Genomic DNA, 27889 nt, shown 5'->3' with positions numbered 1-27889 from the left:
CCTCGCGTTAAAATGCTCTAGAGCTTAGATAAAAATCACAATCATCCTTTTAAAAGAGTTCAATAAATAGAATTTAGAGCATCACATATTCAGACTCCTAAATCAGTGGCAAATTAGGGACTACACAGGGCTGGAGATGTGAATATTCTATAATGAGGATAATAAAGGAGTTGAATGTGATGTGCCTTGGGTGTACGTTAGTAGCTAATTCCAGTAAAAATGCTTTGCAATCATTTGTCGGTTGAGATGCATGTGTTCAGCTAAATGGAAATCTTGGACGTTCTCTCATACACCCCATTATTTGTAATTGAACACCTGATTTCTATCATGCAACAAATTAACATCTGCACTGAATCTGTCTTTTATGCATATGGATACACTGATTAGAATTTTGCCGATAGGCAGATACTTGAAAACAAAAAGACAACATTGTGAAACACTTCCAGCCATAATTTTTGATTACATATTGAGAATCGTTTAATTATCTTACTCCATTTAATTAGCCCTTCTACTTAGGTCAATTGCTTTTTTTATTAGCATGACGTGTTAGCAGTTTGTTAATTGGCATGAAATAACATGAGACTTTTCTGGGTATTTTGTATGAGATCCATATTTCATGTGTGCGGAAGAAATTTAAGGGAAGTGCAGAGAGAGAAATGTACTCATTAGCCCCCTTCCAGCTTTTACCGGGGTCGTCATGTGGTGCCACCCCCTGGGTTTCTGCCCTTCAGTCCTTGTATCATGTCGAATGAGTTTGTTGGTTTGAGTGATGAAAAAAATTGGAGAGCCTGGGCATACATTTAAAATAGAAGAATCTTTTCTGAAATTAAGATAATGATAAAAAGAAGAGGTGTGTGTGTGTATGAATTTATATATGTGTGTGTGTGTGTATATATATATATATACACACACACACACATATATAAATTTTCCATACATATACACATATACATGCATACTGGTAGATGGGAGGGAGGGAGGCATTACATACATGCATGTAAGAAAGTTACTAAGAAAACGATTTAGTCAGTATCTGGTCTTTTTCACCATTGTTTTCTATTTTAACTAATTTGACATATCAACAGTTTTCCTTTTGTAGCTAAGGCCCCCCAGTTTAGTGATTCCATATATACCCTTTGAAGTAAAAAATGAAAGTGTAAGCTGATATGTTTTTAAGAGGAATTACAGAATATAATATGTAAACATCTATGGAGTGTATGTAAAGATATCATATCTAGGAAGAAAGTTTATTTTCTTCCCAAGACTTCCTCTAGGATATGGCACAGACAACTACCAGTCTCCTGCGTTGGAGAGACAGGTACGTAGCCGGAGCCCATTTAACCACCTTGCATTACATTCAATCACCTAGGTACAAATCGTTGTTGTTGTTGTTTTTCCTAAACCCTAAATTATCACAACTTCGAGGAACTGTGTGATGGCGAGAATGGAGAGCACAGAACAATAATAGTTTTCCTGTTAGTCGTTTCTTTATATTACACTTTTTTCTAAATGAGATTTGTGGTTACTTCCTGCCAACATAAAATTAAAGAACTAAAAAGGATTTGGGGATCATCTGGGCCAATATTAATGTTGTATAGGTAAAACACTGAGGGCAAGAGTGGTTAAGTCTTTCTGAAATACGTGCGGGTGTTTATTCAGCTAACCTGTACTGAAGGTATGCTGGGCAAAGCGCCAGTTTGGGCATTCTGGCAAATACGAAGGTAGGTTTTACATAAACCCCCATCCCAGTGAAAATCGGTCCATTTTCCTTTCTTGTTAGTATTTTTTTATCCACTTGGGGGCACTATGATCAAATTTAAAAGAAAAAGTTATTTGGTTTATTTCACTTAGAAAAATTGCTTAGGGTAAAGAAATCTTAACTGATTATATACTTTTAGGTAAAAATACATTTTAAAATATATAGGTATGGCTGAGGTTTTTGTTTCTGTTGAAGTTTCAAAACAGATCTGGTCTCTGGACCAGGAGCACCAGCATCTCCTGAGAACTTGCTAGAAATGCAGATGGTCAGGCTTGATCTAGTGACTCTACCTCAGGGCCCAGCAGTCTGTATTTTGACAGAGATTTTCCTGAGATTTTGTGGAAACTACTGGAAGGGAATACTGCTGAACCGAAGAGAAGACCTCCAAACTTCTGCTACAGTCAGTAGGAAGATCTTCCAGAGATAGGGGTGACTGGATGGTAACATTGGGACTGTGAGTTTGCCCTTCCTGGAGGGATTCCCTCACATCCTTCATACTGTGCTAGACCTCAGACATGCCCTAACTCCACCTCTTTTCCTTTCTCTTCCATTGTAGGCACTGCTTCTTTGTTTCTCTTTGTTCAATTAAAGTGGTGCAGAACTTCTAAAAGTCTTTATGCTGAGGGAGAACAAATGATGGAGTCATAGGGGATATGAGAAGCTTCCTGGAAAGCTTGCCATCATTCTCAGGGCCTCTGACAGTTCACCTACTGTCCTCCACTAGCTGCGTTCCTTCCTCAAGAGGCTGACCTGACTTAGGTGGTACCCTTTGAGGATACCCTACTGTTTTGCTTTTAGTCTTTGCTCCAAATGAAGACTCCTATTTAACACCTGCAACCCAGGGAATGGTCTTCTGGCTAAATAAGCACTTTCTCATTCCCAACCAAGCCAGGAACTGGGACACAATGCCTCTCACCCAATATACAATGAGTGGTTTTGATCTCAAAGACCACATTCTCCATATATACAAGGTAACCTCTTCCATGAACACAATTGTTTTATGTGTATAACAACTGGAGGTTGTTCCTTTATAATTTACTTATGAAATGAATCTTATAGCAAAGCCAAAAATCAACTGAAAATATCCAGTAAAAATTTGTAAGTAATACTGAAGGTAGTTCTTAACATAGTTTTTGTAGTATTATCAGAAGTTGGTTATAAACTACATTTGTTGTAGTTTATAGCAGTAACTATACCTACCTTATAGGATTGTTGTGTTAACTGAGATTATATATGTAAAGTACAAAAGCACAATGCCAAGAATTCAATAAATCTCTAAAGATAAAATGTAACCTGTTATAATGAAAACAATGAGGGGCATCTGGGTAGCTCAGTCAGCTAAGTGTTTGACTTCAGCTCAGGTGGTGATCTCACAGTTCAGTTCGTGACTTCGAGCCCCATGTGGGGCTCTGCGTGGAAAGCCTGGAACCTGCTTCAGATTCTCTGTCTCCCTCATTCTCTGCCTCTCTCCCTCACAAAAATAAACATTAAAAAGGAAGGAGGAGGGAGGGGGAAGGGAAAGGAGAAAAGAGAAGAATGAAATGCATTGGGAATAGTTACTTGAAGCATATCAGTATAAAATTATTCTATAACAGAACGTATCCTAATATAGTCTGCCATTTTACTTTTTTCTGACTTTGTTTTTTTACTTTCAGATAGCATCAAAAGGATGCTAGCAGAATAAGTCTCACAAGAAACCATATTTAATTTCAAATTTTATTGCTGAACATTCTTTTAGTATTTATTAGAATTCTGTGTTGCTTTTTAGAGTTAATAAATATATTTTTATTTGAGGATTGAGGATCATTTATTTTACCTATGCTCGTCTGTCTGAAAATCTCGGACTTGTACAAATTCTCATGATTGTTCATCTTCACTTTTCGTAATACTTTCTACCTTAGGCTAATGCCCTATGTCTTATGTCTTAAACTATACAAAGTAAATATTAAATATCTCTAAAGAACATTGACTCCAAGATATGTCTCCTAATTTCTGAAGTAAGTTTGTTTTCTTATTTTCCTCTACTTGTATAGCAAAGGAAGGCAGAAAAAAACCCTCTGATAAGTTGAAAGTTATTTGAATTCTTATCCATTACAGTTACACTGTAATTTATAATAACTTTCTAGTAATTTATGCACCCCACTGAAAGGCAGATACATACGTGCCAGCAACTGAATCAAACCCCAGGATGTAATTATGACACAGACCTTTGAACAGGATTCCCACTTTGTTTTCTTAGGAAAAAATAATATGTCTTCTTAACTGAAAACGAACAAATCTCAAATTTCTTTGCAGTTCTTCTGCTATTTAGGTGGTGCCACCATAAAAAGAATAGGAGAAAAAATATTTAGAGGTCAGTGTATTCCATGTACTGTTTTTTTTTTTTTTGCATTCTGTTTTATTATTTTGGTTTTAACTATTAAGAAAAATTCAAATATATCTTTGGAATTGATGTAATTCTTTTCTATGAAGTAATCTTGATATTACAAATTTATGGAACAAAATTCTAATCTTTATCTCTAGCTGGATGGCTAAATGGAAGAGAGCCACTGCTTATATTTGTTTTAAAATTAAATGCTGGTGTTTTTTAAATAAATAGTTAAATAGTTATCTCATTTCCTCCATTTATATTTTTCTATTTCATGTACACTTTTGCCTGTGAATATATAACTCTCAAATGATTCTATTAAGAAGGGACTACTGAGTTATGAACTGACATGTATTTGAGTACATTTGAAACAATGTACATTAACCTTGGGGGGAATGGTGCCAATTTCCCCTACTGACACATGCCTTCAAACACAAGAAAGAGAAGGACCGGATTTTCTTCCAAAGTTGGATATTAAAGGAAAGTATCTTTGGAAGAGTTAGTTTTTGTTTGATGGAAGTAGTCATATATTTATCCAGTAGGTGGCGCAAGCATTCCCTGAAAACAGAATCCTATTTTCTCCTTTGAGTAGAGAACTTGGTAATAAAGGTGGCACTATTTAAGGAGTATTAAGTAACCTTCAAGACATTTTCTTTAAAAAAAAAAAAAAAAGTGTAAGAAGAAAGGTTAGAAGAAGGTGAAGTGGTAGCTCATTTTGGACATATCAAACTTGTCAAGACATTTTATCAAATTAATGTAGAAAAACTTTAATGCTTAGTAGTAGATGAATGATCAAAGATATCACTAAGGTCAGTTTTAACCAAAAATACGTGAAACTTGAAATTCTATGTTTTGTAAATGTCAAAGGTTTTCTTCTCTTAACTATATTGATTTCATTTTTCTTTGTATCTTGCATTCATAGGCAGAAGTCTCATAAATACAGTTTATAGACAAATAAATAAATGGAATTCTTAAGCTTTAAAATTAAAGGAGAACAGGAAGCATTTTACAAGCCTAGCCCAATGAATCCCAGCTTGATTGTACATGGCCCCCTTAATACTATTGCCTTTATTTTGTTATTCTCCAAATAGATGGAGGTAAGAGAGAAACTGGATGTAAATGTGCATTTTTTCATAGTATTCTAGAATTTTGTTTGTTGATAAGTAACAGTTTCCTAAGAACCTAAGGAATTTAGTGACTGGGAAACATATATGTATGCTACAGAAATATTACTTGTATCTGATGAATGAGAAAAACTAGTTTTGTCGTAACCTGTGCGATATACTGTTATTCTTGATTTTAGAAAAACAGGTTTTTGCCCCACTCTTGGAAAGTTTTTTTTAATGGACAAGTTGGAAAATTCATTGTCACTCCCCTGCACTTGCCGAAGAGTCCTTCGAAAAAGTTAGATTGAAGTATTTTTCAGTATATTCTACTACAACTACTATAATGATGATGATGATGCCTTGATTTACCTTGTGCTTTATAGGTTTGCACTTTATAGTTTCAAAGGGCCTTTTACATACATCATTTCACCCTGTTTTTGCACTGACCCTGTCTCTTATACTCAAGGCAGACACTGCTACTCCTACTTTATACATGAAAAAAGGGAAAGTCATGCTGGGCACATAGAAGTTAAAGGAACTTAAAAGTTGCATGTGTTTCTGTATTTTTGTTCCCCCTCCCTCCCTCTCTCTGTGAATATTTTCACTTTTTCATCTCTGTTTCGACAAAACACTTATTGCACACCCCTGATACTTGCTTGCTTCCATGTGGCGGGACCTCCACGACAGTACTACCCCTGGCTTCTCTATCTGTTTTTGGACTTAGCTGAGTGGTTAGCTTTAAAGCAGGAGCTGGGCATGCATAGATCAGCCCTTTCCACTCTGTCCTTTGAAGGTGAGTTGTCCATGGGGAGTACCTGTTCTCTGCTAAGTCTGTCAGAGGCAGCATCTTCATGCCTCTGGACATGGACAGGCCTCTCCTGTTCAGCACTGTCTGTGACTGGAGACAATAATGGTGAATGAGGTGATGTTTTTGCCTCTTAGCTATATTCTCAGAAGCCAATTTGTTGAGAACTTAGGCAAAGAAAAGAGAAAAATACTGTATAAAGTATCGGGGCTTCTCAGAGACTCCAACAATGTCCATATATCAGCAAATTAAAAAAAAATAATAAAAGAGTATTAGTGGAGTTAGGAATCTGGGGGAACTTTGAGATCTTTAGACCTAGAATGTATTCTATTCCATTTTGACTAAAAGGCCCCTGTGATGCTATGACCTTGAGGCTGTTTCCAGCAATGGTTCAAACTGTTTTGCCTAAAGTTCAGGAGTCTCAGGGGACCCTGACTGGCTCAGTCAATATAGCACGCGACTCTTGATCTCAGGCTTGTGAGTTCAAGCCCGATGTGGAGTATAGGCCTTATTTCAAAAGTTCAGGAGTGCCTTTTTTGGATAATGGGGTGGTGGGTGGACTGGACTCCTAAAGTTCTGTGCCTGCTTTCATAGCAGTTGATTTATGCTTCTTTTATGTTTTGATTTTCCATGTTAAGTTAAACATTAGGATAACATTCTGCTAAAACTGTTTGCTTACTTGTGATTAAATAAGTCTAAAAATAACAACTTTATGAAATATCCAAAGTCTATCCAATGCTTTTTATTTTACTTTGATACATGTTACATAAATTTTTGCTGAAGGTTGATTTTCTTTATGTTCTTATTATAATTATTCCTTATGACAGACCTAGAAACAGCCATTTAGTCATTCCAAAAATGCTTATGGAATATCTGCTATATAAAGGCCCAGTGCTGGGATGGAGTGGTGAGTCATGACCGATGTGGCCCTTGACTTACACAGATTTACGGTCTTGTGCTGGAAATAGACTGATCCAATATGCCTCTCCATAGGCCATGGCAGAGCTATGGTAGAAGTGTCCATGTCTTGCCTAACACATGAAATAAAGGAATATGACCTTATTAGGGATATCAGGGAGGGCTTGTGTGGAAGGGTGGTGGCTGAACTGAGAGATGGGAAGAAAGTGGAAAGGTGAGACTCAAGAACTAAATTAATTTAAATTGCGGGAAATTAATGAAAAATGTTAGATGTGTGTGGAACTGATTAGAGGAACAGCGAGAACAGAGTAGCTGTGCCGACGAGTACATGGTGTCAAAACCAAGGGAAGTATCTGCAGATCTCAGCACAGGCAGTGGTATTTGCAGATGTGAGCCATCACCGATGGCATCACCGATGCCAAAGCAGGGTATCAGAGAAGGATGCACAAGAGCAAAGCTGGGTCCTTGGCCTGGAGTATTGGGTTGCTTATCCAAACAGGGCAGGGGATAAGACACTGAGGCCAAGGTACAACGTCAGAGCTGGAGTGATAGTCCCTGAAGTCTTGAACCAGAACTCCACACAGTTGTGCTGGACTACAAAGAAGATTGGTCACAAGGCATAACATTGAAATTCAGCTGAGACAGTGCGGGTAGAACAAGGCTATTAGGGCAGGGAATCTGTGAAACATGCCGGGTGTCAGGAGGAATTCAAATGCATTAATAAGTGACTCACATGAGGGTAAGTTACTTTAAAGATGGATATAGCTTTCTAAATTTCAGAGTCTTCCGAAAATGTCCTCATTCACTAAGACCAGAAAGAAACATTACAGAGCAAGTGATCTTTCAGAAATCAAATATAATCCATGCAGATTATGATCCAAATTTTACAAAAAACTTTTTATCCCTCAAACATAAGTGTTGACAGATTCCTACGAAAACGACGTTAGAAGTGAAGAAGATATTTTAATTATGATTAGGATTTTTGTTAATTCCGAACAGAATGTAAAAACTCAATTGTATAATTTTATCACTTAAAGACTAATTATCAGTATTCTAGTCTGCCTGATTTCCCAAAGTGTATGCTGGAAAACATTACCCCTACAAGATACTTTCTGAAGAAGATTCTATAATTTTGGAGACGCTACACCCGCTCTTCTCCCTTCCCCTCCTGCTTTTTAGTGTCTCTTCCAGGTCTACGATAAGCTCTTACTCATCCTCTCATTCAGAATGCTTTCAGCTTTTTTTAACTGAGTATTTCTCACATGTATTTGCCCACCACATTTGTTCTTTTTTTCACATAATCCTTCTTTGTATCCAATTCCCAAGACACACAGTGGAAAACACTGAATCTCACATTACCTTCTCAATGATTTTCATTTTCCTTTTTTTAAATTTAAGTTCAAGTTTAAATAGACATACAGCATAGTCTTGACTTATTTTTTTTTTTTAAGTTTATGTATTTTGAGAGCGCACACACACTGAAGCAGGGGAGGGGCAGAGAGGGAGAGAGAGAATCCCAAGCAGACTCCTTGCTGACATGGGAGAGGCGGGGGGGAGGGGGTCTCCATCTCCCGAATTGTGAGATCATGACCTGAGCAGAAATCAAGAGTCCGACGCTTAACCAACTGAGGTACCTAGGCGCCCCATGATTTTCTTTTTAGAGTGTATACAGTTTACAAATGGGCATTTTTTGTGCATATTTCATCTCAAATTTATCATAAATATGAAGAAGGTAGGACAGATATCTCCACTTACAGAAAACCGAGACCTAAAAATTTCTGCTAACTCAGCATTACCTATATTGGATATAATGTTTAAAAGTGATTATTTTTGCTTAGTTTTGGGAATACTGTGTCGAAAAAGAGAACATATTTGGAATAGTCAATAAGATACAATTTGTTACGTAAAAACCCCTTGCTAAAACTTTTGTTTCATTATTACCAAATCGTTTGCACTTTCAGGAAGAGGAGAGTTTAATGGATCTCGCAAAAGTATCTGGGATTGTCTAAGTGAATTATTTCATCTTAATTGGTAGGTGCCCTAGAGCTTTATTGCCAAGTGCAGAGTGTCCTTCCTTTTGGATCGTGTGGTAGATGACCCTCCACCCACCCCCACCCCCCAGATTCACATCTTCCCAGCCTGTACCCTCCTCCACAGAAGATGGAGGTATGGTCTTGACTCTGCAAGTTAGCCTGGTTGGAATAGGTTGCTTAGTACATTATTTGGACATATTTTCACTTATCCCCTTCTCAGATATTTTATAATTAACTTGGAAAGCTAATTTTCTTTAACTTCTAACAAAGCAGTAAGGCTTCTGCACAGGCAGAAAAGTATTACTTATTTTGAAGGACGTTTGAACTGAGGACAAACATGAAGAAACCATGCTTACAAAATCTGCCCTCTGTGTTACAGTATATTAGAATGAGACTCTAACATATTGGTGTAACTTTGTAAAATATGTGAGACCACGATCCATTAAAAAAGTTTTTAAGACTACTTTTCCTGTTGAGATATAAAAGAATACTGCTGATCAGTCATCAAAGATAAATCTAGAAAAAAACTGCCTTTCAAATAGATTTCTCTGTGCGGTTTCATTTAGGTGGTTTGCCTTGTGCGTAGTTATTTAAACATACTTTTCGAAGAGCTGCTGTTATAATTTCCCCAGTTTGGTTTGTTTCTGGGTGACTGTGCATTGCTTTTTATTTTGGACCTCTTTTACAAATGGTCGTTTGGAGTTCTTAATGTCTTACCCGAGGTTGGGGTATCAGTCTTCCCATGTTGGCAGATTGCCTCCGTTCGTGTTCTGTAGTAGGCAATGGCAAACCGGTGTTTAGAAGACAGCTTTCATACATTAGACTGTTACACTCTGATAATGCTGATCCAAGCTGAGAGTTAACTCAGGCTTAGAGTAAACTACCAGAAGATGGGACTTAGGAAGAAAAGGAGGGGTGATTGGTTTTATGTTACTGATTCTGTAAAGTGTGGTCCAGAAAAGGAGTGGAGAACTCTACATTTTACTCAAGTTTGCTTTTGTAAGTGTTTATACAGCACACACATTTCAACTTCTTGTTTAGCTGTAGGAGTTTCATATTTTTCTTTGTTCATAATTTCTCTCAAAATGTTAAGTAGTTTTGTTTGGTGGGGAGCCTTCCCTTGCCTCCCCAACCTCATGTACTCTTTCCCTTAAGAATTCAGGAGGTAAAAAGCCAGTTGGAAGGTATTTATTTCTCGGTTTCTTAATGCCCAGGTCACACTGTTGTCTTGAATCAGTTTCTTTCTCTCATCCTTAGCCAAAAGTACCCCCCACCCCCCAAAAAAGGCTTATCTTTCAGGGTTAAATAAAAGAAAGAATGCAGTGAAAGGAAGATTCCTTTTATCCAGGCAGCAGAGAACAGGGAACGTGCAGGAAGACTGAAAGTGCCTGAGGGCATTTGGTCCCTATTGGTTTTCACATCAGATGCAGTGGTGCCCACAGATAGCCTGTATTGTTGTCAGTTAAATGGGATCATGAGTGTCTGAAAGGTGTTTGAGAATGAACCGAAAATCATTTTCACAAGTGGATGATTACTTCTGCCACATGTTAACCGAACTCTATCAGAATGGCCCAGATTTTTGAGCCTGCATTAATTGCTCTTTCAACCTTGACTGAGGTTTCTCTTTAAGAAAGCCCTTTCCAGGACTAAACGACTCTATATATTGATTTTTTTTCCCTTTCTGTATTTTTCCTTGAAAAATGAAGCCTTGTAGAAGGAAAGGCTTTATCATTCAACATGTAGATTGATTGTTCCATTTCTTTGAATAAAAAGCTGGACTCAAGTGATCCGACAAAAGAAATAGTCCTTTTTTTCAAGCACCGAATAATTCCCATATTCTGTACACAATTATGTTTTTCAAATATTCATTAGTGATGATTTTTCATCACAAAGTGAAACCATGAACTCCCACAGCATGGACTCAGAGCAAATAAATTGTCATATTCTCCTTTCTATTAGAACTGTATGCCACCACTCTAATTGAAACTTAACTACAATATTTAGTAATATGTTTGGAGAATTTTTGTGTGTTGAAGATGCTTTGAGCAGTCTTTAAGTTAGGTCTTATAAAGTGTTTTTAGAGTGTTTGGATAATTGTTATTGGTTATGTTCTCCCATTTTCCATTTCAAATATGACATAGAGAATTTTAGCTGTTTATTTACTAGAATAGGATAGGATATATTGGAGCTCAGACACACTGTGTTACAAAGTTGAGTTAACTCTCAATTTTAAAAACTAACTGAAAAATGAGTTCCTGAAATTTCATTAACTTTTGTGATTATATATTAGCAGAGAATATATACCATTTACAGAAAAATGGTTTAATTTATTATTAAAACTAATTTGGGGGGTTTTGGGCTTAAAGGAAGACACATCACAGAATGATATATGTGAATCTACTATTAAAAACCATTCACAGGAGCACTGTGTAAGAACAAGCATTTAAAATAATTTTATTTTACAGGCATTGCAATGTAAACATGTAATGAAATCTAAATATCTCCTTGAAAATGCAGCAAAAATGAACATGTTGCCAGTTTTTGTTTGCTTGATGCTTGTTTTTAGGAAACTCCATTTTTTCCAGTCTGTGGTTGAGGTCATTTTCTTGGTAATAATATATATTGTTAATAGGCAGCACATGTCTGAAGAAAAGTGTTTATCCCTGTTGTCATAGAACATTCTAATGGATTTCATAAAGGCTCTGCTTTTGTTTCTCCACAGATGAAAACTTTTAAAAGCACCTTGTCTTATCAAGTTATCACATAACTCTTTTAAGGATGATAGCGATTCCATAAAGATAGTACAGTTTTTAGTGTTGAGATTCTCTCATAGTCATGACAGGGATTTGGTCCCTGTTGGTTTTTTTGGTCCCTACAGAGTTATTGACAGAGAAGATGAGAAATAATGCCCTGTTTTTCTCGTTGATACTAACTTGAGGTTTGCTGTTGCCAAAGTTCTTTAATTTTCTTTTCTTTCTTCATGTGACATTTTCCCTGACAGTATCCACATCGTATTTTAAATATGCAGTCAAAACTCTTGAAAGTGTCACATTTCTTTTATATTTGAGGATAGAGCATGACCAAGAATAGTACCACCAAAAAAAAAAAAAAATAGTCCTAGGCAAATGAAACATTGATACACATTTAGGTGGGTCTGTGCCTTATTTTCTAGCAATGATTGCTATGTCTCTTTGGAACAAATAGTACTCTCCATTAGAAGCAGCCCTAGAAGAGGGATTAATTCTTTAAGATTATTGCTGTGTTGATACTGATTTATAAAACCAAATGCTTCAAGGCTTTAACTCTTGTGTGTTAAATCCAAGCTTTGTGCCAGTGCTGTTAATTTCTTTGTTACCTAATCCCCATGTAAGAAGAGAAGATTTTAAAGTTAATCAGGCAATTTTTTGTTCAAAGGGAACAACTTCCTAATACGTTAAGTTGGGTGTATTGATGAAAGCAAACACTATTAAATAGTATCTGAGCAGTTACTCTAAGTAATCCAAAATACTCTAGTTACATGAGTATTATGCTGCATTGGAAATATTTTAATGGAAAAACGTTACATTTAGTACAAATTAGGGATAGAAATCTATACTTTTCAAATGTGTTATGTACAATAGAATCTTTTTTCCCATTCAGATCATTCTTGGATCAAATTGAATTTTGATTAGGTAATTTTTTTTCTGAAGGTCATACTCTAATACAGGCTTGGAGAATGTGGCATGACCATGAAAATGGCTGATACAGGTATTCCTTCATTTTCTGTCCATTTGTTACTTAGCTGAAGTAATTTAACAAGGATGAGTAAAAATGTTTAAAACCAAATTTTGTAGGCTAATGAAAATGAATAATGTTGAAAGCCCCATGGGAGGACAAAAGAGAAAACTAGCTTTTCTCTTTAAAACCTCTTCAAAATAAGGTGAAAAAAATTCACAGTCTGCATTAGAGACTACTGCTGTCATATATATATGATATTTTATTGGATAACCTTATAAGTTGTCAAATAAAGCCCAGTTAAATGTGTGTTCCCAGTTTGAGTGGTATTTGGCAGGTCTGATTTACATACCCTTTAAAAAATAACTTTCTTTTTGAGTTAATCACATAGTCAATTGAGAGAAAGCTAATGATTCAGCAGGTTACAAAATAATCAGGGAGAATACGAGTGCTGAGCACACCCGCCAACAGACCTGTAGTACGCTAGCCAAAGTAGTCTGTCTCCAGAATGACAAATATACTTCCTGGAAGAGACTCTCTACACTTTTATGGGGTAGAAGTAGATTTTATAAGGCAGTAAAAAACCAATTCGTTCAAAATTCAGAAAGATATTAATAATAGATTTTTTTTTTTTTACATTCTGAGCTATTTTTATGAAACAGAAATGGATGACAGGTAAATAGCTTTCAAAGATGTGCTTAATACTATTGCTAGATTTAGACCTGTCGATGATACCTTCTCCTTTACAGAATTATGCAGTTATAATTGATGTTCCTAATAATGACCCTGAGGTGCTCTAGCATCTTTTCTAAATCAAGTCAACCTGTTGTATACAAAATCCTTAAAAATTCGTTATGGGTATAGTTTCTACATAGAGTAACTCATTTTTCAGTAATTAAGAATACTCAAACATCACTATGTAAATGTAATGAACTGAATCTTAACTGCCTACTAGAGCACAACATGTTAAATGTAACTTTAGTATATTTATCTGAAATAAAGCTTCCTGGCTTTTTATCTATAAATGAGATAATTTGTAGCCTAACACTCGACATTAAAAACAAAACAAAACAGGTGAGGAGAGAATGCATATTAATTTTTACAGATGTTTCTAAAAATGGATTATCTGATTATAACCGAATATTCGAATGATATGGGCTAATTTTTTCCTTACTCTCTCCACAATTCAACTCTTGCGCAGCGAAGACCACCAAACTACAGACTTGAGAATAGCCTTGACACCTGAAAAACCATTTCACTATTAAAGCTTACAGGGGCGCCTGGGTGGCTCAGTTGGTTAAGCGTCTGACTTCGGCTCAGGTCATGATCTCACAGTCTGTGAGTTCGAGCCCCGCGTCGGGCTTTGTGCTGACAGCTCAGAGCCTGGAGCCTGCTTCAGATTATGTGTCTCCCTCTCTCTCTCTGACCCTCCCCTGTTCATGCTCTGTCTCTCTCTGTCTCAAAAATAAATAAAGCTTAGAGAAGGAGTTCTCCAATGTACTCAAGATACCTATAGACCAAAGAGAAGGATCTTTGTCACTGTATTTGACTTTGTCATACCAGAATTACAATTTATGGATCCATAATGAATATATCCCCCAAATCCCTCAGAACAGTAATTTTTTCTGATTATAAAATAAGAGGTACTCTCATATATTGCTGGTGGTAATACAGAATTGTGCACCTACTTTGGATAACCAGTTTGGCAGTTTCATATAAAGTTAAGCACACACTTTAAATATAATCCCGTAATCCCACTCCTAGATATTTACCTGAGAGGAATGAAAATATGGACCCACAAAAGACCTGGACATGCGTGTTTATAGCAATTTTGTTTATGATAGCTAGAAAAATGAGAGCAATCCAAACGTCCACCAACTGGTAAATGGATAAACACGTTGAAGTAAATTCATGCAATGTAATAAATTCAGCAGTGAAAAGAATGAACTCCTGATATAGACAACAGGGGTGAATCTCAAAAGCTTTTTACCAACTGACAGAAACCAGACGCAAAAGGGTGTGTACTGTATTTTTCCACTTACATGACATTCCGGAAAACACTAACTGTAAGGTTAGAAACCGGGTGTGGTTGCAGACCTAGGGGATGTGAGGAGGAGACTGATTATACAAAGGCCTCAAGGAAGGTTTGGAGGGATGCAGATGTTCTGTTAGTTCATGGTGGCGGTGGTTACATTGCTATGTCGACACTCACCAAATTATATACCTAAAGTGGATGAACCTTACTATATGTAAACTATACCAATAAATCTTACTTTAAAAATATGGAAGATATGCTCAGTGTAGAAATTGTGGAAATGTGAAGGCCTAGAGAACAATATGAAGGAGCACCTGGCTGGCTCATGAGGTAGAGCATGCAGCTCTTAACTTTGAGGTTGTGAGTTTGAGGCCCACATTGGATGTGGAGATTACTTTAAAAAATGAACTTCATCTTTAATCTCACCAGCCCAATATTAACTGCAGGCTTAACATTTTGATTCATCTTTCTGGGTTTTCTTCCCATGCATATACTATAAGCTCATGTGACAGCTTTTTTTTCTAACTTAGCATTGTAATAATTTTTGCATATTATTTTTTGGCATTATTTTTCATGGCAACTTATTCCTTACCATTGATTCTTAGATGATTTTGAGTTTTTTCTTTTAAACAGTATTGATGAACGTCTTGTTCTTCATTCTTTCCTTAATGTTAAATATCTCTTATGTCCAGAATCTACTTTTATACTAGTGAGAAAGCAGCTAGCTAGTACTAGACATCTAACTCCAGAAATCATTCTTAGAGTAAAAAAAAAAAAAACCTCAAGTTGGTTGAAGTTAAGTTTAGTGCATTCTTATTCAGTATAGTTATCTTTTCTGATGTATTCATGTCCATTTTATTTCATAAAATTTTTATCTGGCTAATGTGAAAACTGAAGGACAGAAACTGTCATTTTGCTACATAGCGTTTATAATGTTGCCTTTATGCAGTCTATCTTGTGTTGAACGTAATCTGTTTTCTTATGCAGAGAGCAAAACTCTCATGCTTAGCTACTTTCTAGATATGTGTGATCACTTGTGACTTCTGTTGGTAGTTGACTGATTTCCTTCTTACAGGGCAACACCTCCAAAACACCCCAGAGGCCAAATGCTTACCTTGGTTCCATTCTTAAATCATCTCTTATTCAGTTCCTTACATCTCCCAACTTCTAGTATACACATGTATGTATCCACCCACTGCTCTGCTGTCTTCAGAGAAATCCTACAGTGTCATTCTCAGTATGTTGAGCCCGGATTTTGAGTGATGTTGCCGCTGGTAGTAGTATTACTTGTGTATCACCTTAGCAAGACTTACACTCGCTTGTGGTGTTGATGGTTTGCTTCTCACTAACTGAGATGCTGAGTGAGACGCTGAAGGAGCTGAGACACAGGCGGTGGTCACCGGCAAAGGTGATTCCCAATGTCTTCTGTAGCTCCTCAGCAGCTATTCGGTGCACATCTTGCCAGTGCACTTTTATAGAGGGCGTCTGTCGTGTCCACAGTGTCTGGCTCCTGAGGTCATTGCTGTTAACCCTGTAATAGGAGTTGGGGTGTGTGCATTTCAAGGAGAAGGAAATTACGTACAAAAGACAGAAAGAGAGCAGCTAAGCACCTATCACCAGAACCACAGAAGAGAAATTAGAGCCTGGAGCAAAGGTGGGGCAAAGGGTTTTAACGGGACCTCAGGTGGTGATAGTGAACAGGTGAGCACGGTAGCAGTGGATGTCTCTGTCAGGCAGTCACTAAATGAATATCCAGAAGTGCAGGCAGCGTGGTGTCAGGGGTATTCTCAGAGCCGAGTAGAAGTTCACGTAGATAGCGGATAGGTTTGACACAAAATACGTAATTGATTTGGGCAGTTATGGATGATGATTTCCAATGCAAACGTCTAGCTTCTAGTTTGACTTTTAGTAGCTGCATCTTTTTTGTTGTTTTTGTTTTTGATTCTGAACATTTAGAACCCAATAAATCAAGCTCATAGATACAGAGAACACATTGGTGGTTTGCTAGAGGCTGTTGGGCTTGGGGTGGGGACAGATGGGGGAAGGGGAAAAAAAAGTAAAGAGTGCCTATTCATTTCTTGCATCACTTTTTAAAAGGGGGGCAAGGGGCGCCTGGGTGGCGCAGTCGGTTAAGCGTCCGACTTCAGCCAGGTCACGATCTCGTGGTCCGTGAGTTCGAGCCCCGCGTCAGGCTCTGGGCTGATGGCTCGGAGCCTGGAGCCTGTTTCCGATTCTGTGTCTCCCTCTCTCTCTGCCCCTCCCCCGTTCATGCTCTGTCTCTCTCTGTCCCAAAAATAAATTAAAAAATGTTGAAAAAAAATTTAAAAGGGGGGCAAAAACGCTTTGCTGTGCAAAAGAGAATTATTTTAATACGACAGAAACCAAAATTTCAAGCTAAGATTTTAGTTTTAAAAATTGTGAAACTCCCAAGACTTTAAGCCCCCAAATAAGTGATTAACTGTAGTGCTTTTTTATCACTCAGAATTGTATATAAATTTAGTTTGAATAGCCTTTACAGTGGTGAACCTTCACTTCAGAAAAAAAAAAGGATTATGATAAACTATTGAAAAATCTTATTTTAATTTAACAACTAGGCCTGTATTTATCATATTTCAAACTCTAATGATATTTTCCACTTTTGTGTAGTAAGTGTGTATATCGTTCCAAGGTGTAATTTTTTTTCCCATGGTATAATTTTTAAATAGCTCTCCATGACATGTTTATACTAGAGCAATTTTTAATTTCTTCTTTTTCCTCCCTGATAAACTTGATAAGCTTACATCTATATATATATTCAGTAAGAATATTCTCAAACGATTGACTCCTTTATTCATTTCAATTCACATTGTTAATAGCAATGCACAGTTCAACATAGTTTCAGCCAGGGCTTTTGTTTAATTACACCATGTTCTCTTCACCTGAACTTCATAGTTAGGAAAATTTGCAGCAAGATACTTTCTGTAAATCAGCTAAACCCCCCAAATTATGAGGCCCGCAGAGACCTTAGAAATCAGCAAAGCCAGTCTTGCCATTTATAGTTGAAGAAACAGAAACCGAGATTGGTGCTGGCACAACTTGGGGTCACCCAGCTGGACAGTGACCCTTCACTCAGGTTCTTGACTGTACAGCCACTTCTTCTGGGGCCACACTTCTCAGCCGCGGTCATCTGAGAGCTGAAACACTGAGTCTTCTATCCCCAGTTTGTAGTCTTTGTCTATCCTAAGAAGTGTGTCATAAGCATGAAATTCCCACTGGTTCTTTGATTATTCTTTCTAGCTCCAACGCGGCTCAATTTGTAGTAAGAACTGACAAATTGATAAGCCACATAAATCAATTCCCTTTCAAGAACCTAGAATAAGCTCAAGTCGTTTCATAACACAGAAGCTACATGTTTTCTCCATTTTCAAATGAACTAGACTTTGCCTTTAGCAGGCTGGTCTCCAGAACGAATACCTGTGGAAGAAATATGATTGCACAGAGCCACAGCATCATTCATCTAAAATATTCTTTGCTTGTTTTTCTTACCAGGTATTTGTATGCCCTTGGACAGAAGGTCTGGAAAAGATGGAAAAAACGTTACTTTGTTCTTGTTCAGGTTAGTAAATTTTTTTTTCCTGTTACACAACCGGTCTAAGAGCATGCTCAAACTTTCGTTTGGTGGGTTATATCTATAGGTATTCACTGTGTTAGAAATTAAAACTGAAACTGTTAAGTATTTCATTTTAAAATAAAAGTAGTGAATTTCTTTACATGCCCACACAAGTAACACTTTTATGTAAAATAACTTTTGAACCAAACAATTTAGGGAAATGAGTAACATTATTCCAGGTTTTCACACATCTCTTTAATGTCTAGCTTAATAGAATGCAGCAATATTTTCCTATCAGGTTCTACATTCAATCTGTTGTAATATCAGATGAAATGTAGCCTCTGGAAAATTCCACTGTACGCACAGAGAATAACTGTGGAAAATGCAGGTGATGTCTGAATATTACAGTTTTGACCTCACAGATTCCCTGAAAAGATCTTGAAGTTCTCCAGGATTGCAAAACCACACTTTGGGAACCACTGCATCAGTCTGATATTTTATAGATAAACCATAATACTTTGAAGCTTCCATTTTTACACAAGTCTGACATTTTTTTTATCACTTATTCACATAACTGTAGCTTTAAATTTCCAGGACTGGTAGATATGTTTGTAATAGGATTCTGAATATTATTGGATTATTGGAATATACGTTCTGGCTGACTCTTCCTTGTTTTGTTAGTTTTTAATCATGGATAACCTTTACTCCTAGAATATACTCATTAAATTAAATTTACATTAAAGAATAACTTTCTAAATAGTAGTCATTCCATTCTGTGATGAATACAAGCTATTTTGTTCACAGTGGTTCTATAGAAAAAATTGTTCTTGGTGGTATTAACATAAAACAGTCTCTAAACTCTTGTCGATTTTTACCCACACATTAAGCAAATTTAAATGGACTAGATCAGAATAACATGGTGAAATGCCAAGGAAGGAAAACTGTCATTTTTCTGTCTTCCATAAGTAAGGTTATCTATCCGCTTTTGGATGTGCCACAATGGCGTGGTAACTTCATGAAAAGTATAAAAATTCAGTCAAAACTAGTTTTATCTATGTGGAAGATAGCCAGCCTATTTGGTTAAAATGTAGCGTTTTCTCATGTGATTAGAACCAATATTTGGCCAGCTACTTTAACAAAAGATGCACATATGTGTGCACAGCATACATTGGCAGTCCTGATATAAATAGATTGAGTAAGGGGCTCCTGTTTGGAGTTGAGTGATCTGCCCTCCAAAAACCATACCCATAAGATGTCTTCTTTGGTTTCCAGGTTTAATTTCTTTATATTGGCACAAGCATTTAAATGCTTTTACCAAGCAGTTTTAATGCAGATCTTTCTGGACATTTGATTTTATTGCTATTTACAGATGTCTCACATCTAATGTGACAAGTTTACATTAGCGACTTGTCTTTATCAAATCTTTCTAAATCACTCAAGTGATTTTTCATAGAAACGGTAGCTGCTTTTTCATAGTCATACTCAGTGCATTTAGGTAGAATCTTAATTAATTCCATATTTTTAATAGCTGATGTGACTGGCACAAACCTAGCTGACTCTTAATTAGCATGAACTTTTACTTATTAATTATTATGTTTTTTATTTTTACCTTTTGGAAAAAAAACGTTATTTTTTAGAACAGTTTTAGGCTCACAACAAAACTGAGAGAAGATACAAAGATTTTCCATATATCCCCTGTCTTCACATATACGGTGGCCTCCCGTTATCAACATCACGTGATACATTTGTTACCAAAGATGAATCAACATTGACATATCATAATCATCCAATGTCCATTATTTACAGTATGGTTCACTCTTAGTGTTGTATATTATACGTGTTTGGACAAATGTATAATAACATATATCCACCATTAAATGTCGTACAGAGTATTTTCACTGCCCTAATAATCCTATGTTCTCTGCCCATGAATCCCTTCTCCCCCATGGCAACCACTGATCTTTTTATGGTCTCCATAGTTTTGCATTTTCTAGAATGTCATATAATTGGAACCATACCCCATGTAGCCTTTTCAGATTGGTTTATTTCACTTAATAATTTCAATTTCCTCCATGTCTTTACATAGCTTGATAACTCATTTCTTTTTAGCTTTACATATCCCATTGGCTGGGGGTGCCTGGGTGGCTCAGTCGGTTAGCATCCGACTCTTGATCTCTGGGTTATAATTTCAAGCCCCACATTGAGTTCCATGCTGGGTGTGGAACTGACTTAAAAAAAAACACACACATTGTCTGGATGAATCATAGTTTATTCATTCATTCACCTATTGAAGGCCATCTTGGTTGCTTGTAAGTTTTGTCAACTATGTTTAAAGTTGCTGTAAACAGTCCTGGGCAATGTAGACATAAGTCTTTCAATTCCTTTGGGTAAATACCAAAGAATGCAATTGCTGGATGTTTTAAAGAATGAATCAAAGAATGTTCATTAGTTTGGAGATCTGGTTAAGTGACAAGCTAAGAGAGTTTCTGTTATATTGATCATATGAAAATTGGCTTTATTATTTATTAGATCAGTCTTGAGAGATCAGATGATTGCCTCATGCTTTTGGCCAGGTAAAGTTTTAGGTAATCCTTTTCTGCATACTGTATTTTCTAGCATATGATCGCAAGAATCAAAAGTTACAGAACAAACGTATACTTTGATCACCCTATAAAAGAGTTTAGAAATGAAAGAAAGAATTAGAATACTTTGAGATCATTTGAGGAACATTAACCGTGTCTTTGGGAAGCTAGAGAGTTGGCTCAGTAACAAAAATAAGTTTGACATTTTCAAAGGCAAAATTTAAGCCCATAATTAAAATTTAATTTAAAGCCATATACTCCATAATTGGAATTTAGAAAAAAACATCACCAGACAATAATGAATTCAGATTTATTCTACCTGAGGTACCTTCTTAAAATCTGAAGTCCTATTTAAGCCTTATAATTTTGCACAAATATATGTATACACATGCATTCATACAGAGAATTCCATGCCCACATGCATTGAAATAAACATGCCAGTACACTGGCAACTTCTTCGAGTTTTAAATACAATTGAATCTTCCTTTCGATTCCAAACGTAATGGGAAGACAAATTGAATGCGCACATTTCCAAATCAAGATGGATGTGTATGGAGATTCAGTGAGAGTGGCCCATTGGGAGGAACTGGGTAGTTTTTATTAGTATTTTTAAACAGAGCTCTCATTCTGTTGGCATGCAGCCTGTAGGTTCATACCTGCAGGCTGCATTATTGAAAGGTGAAGGAGTCATTTTTCTAGGGAGGACACTGTGCCCCTGCTGTGTCCGCTGCTGCCATCGGCAGGATGGTGCTTTGGTGATAATGTGAATCTCATCACCACTTGTGAGTGTGTATTATATGAGTGATACAGCTGGAGATACAGCCATCAGCTCAAGAATTTGTACTCATAAAAATTGATCGCGAGCCTGGTTTGGCCAGCTGCAAAGTCATTGTTCAAAGTGAACACTCGAGGGGCTGCTGAGGTGAAAAGACTTTCACATCAACATTTAAAGCAGAGTCCAAAATGGGAAAATAAATTATTTGTTAATACGGGGTGCTTTTCTAGCTTCTAAGTAAGATTCTAAGTAAGTAAGATTTGGTCTCCATTTAGATTCTGAAGTCAGTATAATAACTGTGTTAAATAGATTTTCGTGTTTCTTAAGAGGCTGCTTTTTTTTTTTTAATGAATGAATGAAAGTAAATGTTGATTCAAGCCAAACTGAAAGAACAGTTGATTTTGAAGAATATGTTTGAATCTTATCAAAATTAAACTTATGTTTCTTACTCATTTTTCTTATACTTCTTCAGTGTTTTACTATTTGATTTGGAGCATATCATTATTGTGAAGTACTTATGACACTAATACATTTTTGTTCATTATAGTCCAACCATTTAATAGTCTTAAAATTCTCTAAGATTTAATCAAAAGGAATTATTTCATAATTCTGTGTTCTGCTAATGCCTATTCAAATAACTGTCCCCATGTAGTACATATTCTGTAATCCAGATATTTCTGAAGCACTCTCACCTACTACTGTAGGTATTGCTGTATTTATTCTAATACTTATTAAGCAATAGTAACAGGCATTTATGCAAAGCACTTTATAACACAGAATGAGGTATGTTTGAGGGATAGGTGTTATGATCCCTGTTGTACAGATACAACTGATACACAAAGGGGTTATGTTATTTACCTGGAATTTGAAAGTTAGTATGTGATAGAGTCAAGCATTCAAATCCACATATAGTCTAGAGAGTAGACTTTTATTTTCTCTGTCATCGTGCTATGATTAAATGGATGCACACAAATACAGTTGATGTGAAGACAAATAGATATAGGAATAATCTCTGTGGATCATTCATTTCATGAGGTACAGAGCACTTTTACTAGAAACGGCTAGTGATAGCATAGTGTCGTGTTCATGAAGGGCACTTATTGTGTGACATCACTGGAAACTGACATCAGTGTTGTGTTGACTCTGTATCAAAGTGTTCACTGCTTGTTGTCAGTGTGCCAGAATCATGACTTGAAGTTCTGCAAACAACAGCAGACTATCAAGACATAATGTTAATTACATGCACATCAGCTGAGTTGGCACAGGATGTAAACAGTCATCCATGTCACTGAGTGATCTGTACATGCTACAAACATGCGAGAAGCACTCTGTTTAGTGAGATGCCATCAAAATCTGCTTTAGACTTTAAAGAAGTGACTGCCCTAGTGTCTTGCTATCTGAAATCTTCAGCACACATGGAAATCCACTGCAGCAGGCTGCTGTCACATATCAGAGAAGGCCACTACTGGATGAAACGCTATGGTCTAGATTTAGTCTGAGGTCATCAGCTATGTTGGCTTGTAGTAATATGAAGTGGACAAATACACTGTTGACAGATGCAGAAAATCAAGGATAGTAGCTCTCTAGCTTTATGTTTTAAATTAAAATTTACAAACCCAGGGCACGTACAGTGTAGGATGAAATCAAATCATACAAAAGTACTTATGGAGAAAATGAAGTGCCTTTATCAACAACACCCCTACCACCATTGCCACATTATTCCATTCTCCTTTTTAGAGGACCATTGCCAAGTAACCATTGCCAGTAGAGTGGCCTTTTTTTTTCTTTAATTTTTTTTAATGTTTATTTTTGAGAGACAGAGACAGAGCGTGAGTGGGGGAGGGGCAGAGAGAGAGAGAGAGAGAGAGAGACATAGAATCTGAAGCAGGCTCCAGGCTCTGAGCTGTAGACACAGAGCCCAACACGGGGCTTGAACCCATGAACCCTGAAATCATGACCTAAGCTGAAGTCAGATGCTTCACTGACTGAGCCACCCAGGCACCCCAGTAGAGTGGCCTCCTAAACTTCTACCAGTGTGTGTGTGTGTGTGTGTATGTGTGCACACACACCCTTCTTAATGGAATTATTCCATATACTGTGTGTGCATTGTTTTGATCCCCTTTACAAAATATTACAAGTTGCCATATTGGTATATAAAAATCCACTTTATTCTTTTGACCAGATGATTGGATCCCATAGTACGGATAACATAATCTATGTAACAGTTCCCCTTTTCTGGACTTTTAAGTTCCTCTTTTTTTAATGAGCAGTGGTACAAGCAGCATATGTAAAGTTTTTACATATTAAGTTTTGTGTGTATGTGGGCATATTCTTGTAGAAATGAAATTACTGGGCCAAAGGGCTTGGATACCTATAAGAAAAAGTAAGATTATAAACCTTTAGATGACTCATGAGTACTTAGTCACCAGAACTTCAGCTTGTTTTTTCATTTATTATTTTTTATAGTTAATAAATGGTCCTTATATGTCAAGTAGCATATGTTATTTTGTCTTTCAAATTGCACACCTGTAATATGAAAGAAAATGGAAAATTCTATTGGCTTGGGGGCTTATTTGGAACAAAATGTTAGAGGATAAGAAATTTTTTCTTAGGTTTTATTTTGTAAGATAACTTTTGCTTTGTGATCAATTGAGTTTTCCATAGCAAAAAAATTTGTCATTTTATATGATTTACCCTTGGATATTAACTAACAATGCATTTACTCTTCAAAATAGTTCTAAAATATGAACTATTATGTGATCGTTTACCTGTATCTCAAGAGCTAAAATTATAAAAGACAAGGTGAAGTGAACATTAGGCTGGATTTAGTAAGGAGAATCTCATATGGATCCGGTGGTGATCTCAATGCAAAACTGCCTCTTTTATATAGCCCCTGTGTTCCCTTAAAATGTTTGTTGTTATTTAGATTCCAAGGAAATGTCGGATTCCTCTTATTGTATAGCTCATACCTGCAAAAAAGCGCAAAGGACCTAGGAATGAGGATTGTCCAATGTTGTAAAGTCAGCATTAAATATTGGTGGGCTATTTTTTTTTGAAAATGGCTTTACAAGTGTCCACTTTTTTTTTTTTCAACGTTTATTTATTTTTGGGACAGAGAGAGACAGAGCATGAACGGGGGAGGGGCAGAGAGAGAGGGAGACACAGAATTGGAAACAGGCTCCAGGCTCTGAGCCATCAGCCCAGAGCCCGACGTGGGGCTCGAATTCACGGACCGCGAGATCGTGACCTGGCTGAAGTCAGACGCTTAACCGACTGCGCCACCCAGGCACCCCACAAGTGTCCACTTTTAAATGTTGTGTGTACGTATAGCTTATGTGTATATTTATGTGCATGTACAGTATATCTTTACGTATACGTGTACAGCGTGCTTGCCACATAGTAAAGACTCAGTGAAGATTGAAGTGAATATAGCCTGTCCTTTAACTTAGGCTTCTTCTCAGACCTTTATGTGGACCATAAAATTGACTTACATTTGGGCATACGTGACAAAACCTAGGTGTCGTGTTTGATCTGCAGCCCGCACAGTGCCCCACTTACTTCCAGTCCTCCCCGTTTTCTCTGCTGCTGTACTAGCCAAAACCACTGTCCCCTTCCCACAGACTCCCACAGCATTATCCCAGCTGCTTCACCGCCATTCTCCTCACAACCTATTGCTTGCATTGTCCAAATAATCTATTTGAGGCTTAACTCCGATTCTGCTACCTCTCGCTGCTTAAATGGTTCTGTGGCTTCCCATTACACTTAGAATTACCCCGACCACGACCTGGGGAAGATGCTACAGAATCTGTCGCTAACTTCGTCTTCGGGGAGTCTTTCCCGGTCACACTGAGCAGCACTTCAACTTGCAAGGTTCTGCCCCCAGATAAATTACAGTGCCAAGAATTGTAGTATTGCACCTCACTGTCACTAGCCTCCCTCTCCAAACATATCTCAAATAAATACGTAACATGGGTTTAGTTTTTAGTGTGTGATTATGAAGATATGCCTTGAATTAAGTCCCCTGCCTTTCTTCCATCTATGGTTGTTCGGCGACTCATAAATATCTCTGTAGAAATTCTGAACATTCTATTGCTTTCATTTCTCCGTGGCTGGCTCATTCTATCCTTTCAAGGGTCGGGTCAGATGTCGTCTCAAATGGGCCTCTTCTGCTCACCCAATCTAAAAGTAGCTCTCAACTCACTCCCTGTCCTAGTACCTTATTTTATATTTTTTCAGAGCATATTCCTAATCAGAATGATCTTTTTATTTAAATTGTCTTTGTATTATTTCTTTACCCCTTCTAGAATATATGCTCCATGAAAATAAGGGTCTTGTATTTCTTATAGTCTACTGTGAGTAGAAACTATATGTTAAATTAATATATGTGTGTCACTCTCAGCAGTATAAAAAGACCGCCTTTGCCCTCTTTAGTTTATACACTGATTGCTAAATCTCTTTTATGCCATTTGGTCAAGGCAATAAATATATATTCCCCTCAAATCCATCATGGTCTTGAAGAAGATATATTCCTTTTCCTTGATTAAATTAAGCTGCGGGATTTTTTTTTTTTTTTTTTTTTTTTTTTAAATAACTCTAGCAGCACCTTTGGCCTCTGCCAAGAACGTTTCCAGCTAAGGATTTTTTAAGCCTTAATCTTTACTGAAATTAGATGGTGGCAGTTGCTAAGCTGCCAGCTGTTAACATGATCTCTGCAGTAGGAATACAACATGCGAACCTGAATGCTGTGGTCTCTAAAAACTCACGGTTAGCCCTTGCACATGTGGACACAGGTGTTGAACAGGTTGGCAATTGAAAATGAAATGGGAGGATTCCCAGAGCAGATGCAGATTTTACCTTGTGGGACCTCAGCCACCTAAGTTAAGGTGCCCTGTCAAAGGTAATGATGCCAAAACCCGATTTAATGCTGTCCTCAGATTAAAGTCTGCTTATATCCCCCAATTCTCAACAAATCCATTCTTTATGGAGTTAAGAGTGGATTGGGTTAAGTATATGAATGTTTATCATTGCTGTGTCTTTCCACCAAAAGGATTTTCAGTTGCAGTGTAGTATATTATACGAGCTTTGTTCAGTAATGTACAAGTAAGCTTTTAAGTGAAAATAAATACTAGGTCAGACCACCTGTTTTTATCTAATTCCCTGGCATGTGGTGATGGGGCAGAGTGCAGGCTGCAAAATCTCTAGCTTGGGAGTACAGGGAGCAGGGTGACCCCCTTGGTCCCATCGCTCCTTTTAGCCACATGTTTTGACTATTAGTGCCACTTCGTTCAGAGGGCAGCTTCTCCCCATGACCCTTAATTTGGATCTTGGCTGGCAAGCCAGTAGCTACAAGGTGTTACCACCATTCAGAAGGATTCACTAACATATACGTTGCGGCCTCATTGTAGGGTTTGTTTGCCTCAGGAATGCGATTTCACATGACTTTGCAAAAGAGATGGGTAAAGTAAAAGCTCTTGGGGTTAGTCAAGGAATCCAAAGAAGCTCAAAATGCCGCATCACTTTATGGACCTAGAACCAGGAGCCAGTGACTTAAAAGGATGGTGTTCATAGTTAGTTGCTTCTGGAGCCCATGTATTCGAAATTCAAACTGTACTTTGTTCAGTTGTCTCCTGGGTCAGGTTTCCTCATTCTTAGCCGTAGCTTTGTCAGTCTGTGGTGTTGTGTTCCTGTTCCATCTGTACTCTCCGTTAAAACCCTCGGCCCAGTTACCTGTGACAGAGTCTGGGTCTTTTGAGTGACTTTTGAGATGTGAAAATATTAAAGGTACGAAGTAAAATAAAACAAATGTTTAATACCTTATCATTTAAATCCCCATGGCTTTAGAAAGTAGGTGATTCCTCTGAGGTTGTGAAGGGGTTTGTTTTTTAGGCTTTAGAATTTCTAAAGATCTTGAATGTGCTTCTCCCAATTTTATATATCTATCATGTTAAATAATTATTTAGAGCTAGCTAGAAATACAACACTAGAAATAAAGCCTAGAATAGCAACTGAACCTGTATTTCAAGTTATATAAAGAAAGAGCACTGATCTAAGCTTTTCACACTGCGTGTAATAAAACAAGCCCTTTGGGTAATTTTGAAGACTAGATCTTAAATGGCAAGCAAACTTTTAGCATTTTAGGTGGGTTACACATATCAAGTCTACGTTCTTTATTTTTATTTTTAATGTTTGTTTATTATTGAGAAAG

General features: G+C 37.0%; 1 protein-coding gene across 18 annotated transcripts in view; it reads left to right on the top strand.

The window, feature by feature from the left end:
- The window catches only part of CADPS2 (calcium dependent secretion activator 2), a 540447-nt gene that overhangs the window by 332142 nt on the left and 180416 nt on the right, over positions 1–27889 (top strand). For all 18 annotated transcript variants that reach the window (XM_030308335.1, XM_030308333.1, XM_030308325.1 and 15 more), the window contains exon 9: positions 18267–18333. In XM_030308335.1, coding sequence (XP_030164195.1) covers positions 18267–18333 — 67 coding nt within the window. The remainder of the gene's footprint in view (positions 1–18266; positions 18334–27889) is intronic.

The sequence above is a fragment of the Lynx canadensis genome, chromosome A2, assembly GCF_007474595.2.
Source record: "Lynx canadensis isolate LIC74 chromosome A2, mLynCan4.pri.v2, whole genome shotgun sequence".
NCBI lineage: Eukaryota > Metazoa > Chordata > Mammalia > Carnivora > Felidae > Lynx > Lynx canadensis.
This window is presented reverse-complemented; position numbering and strand designations above follow the sequence as displayed.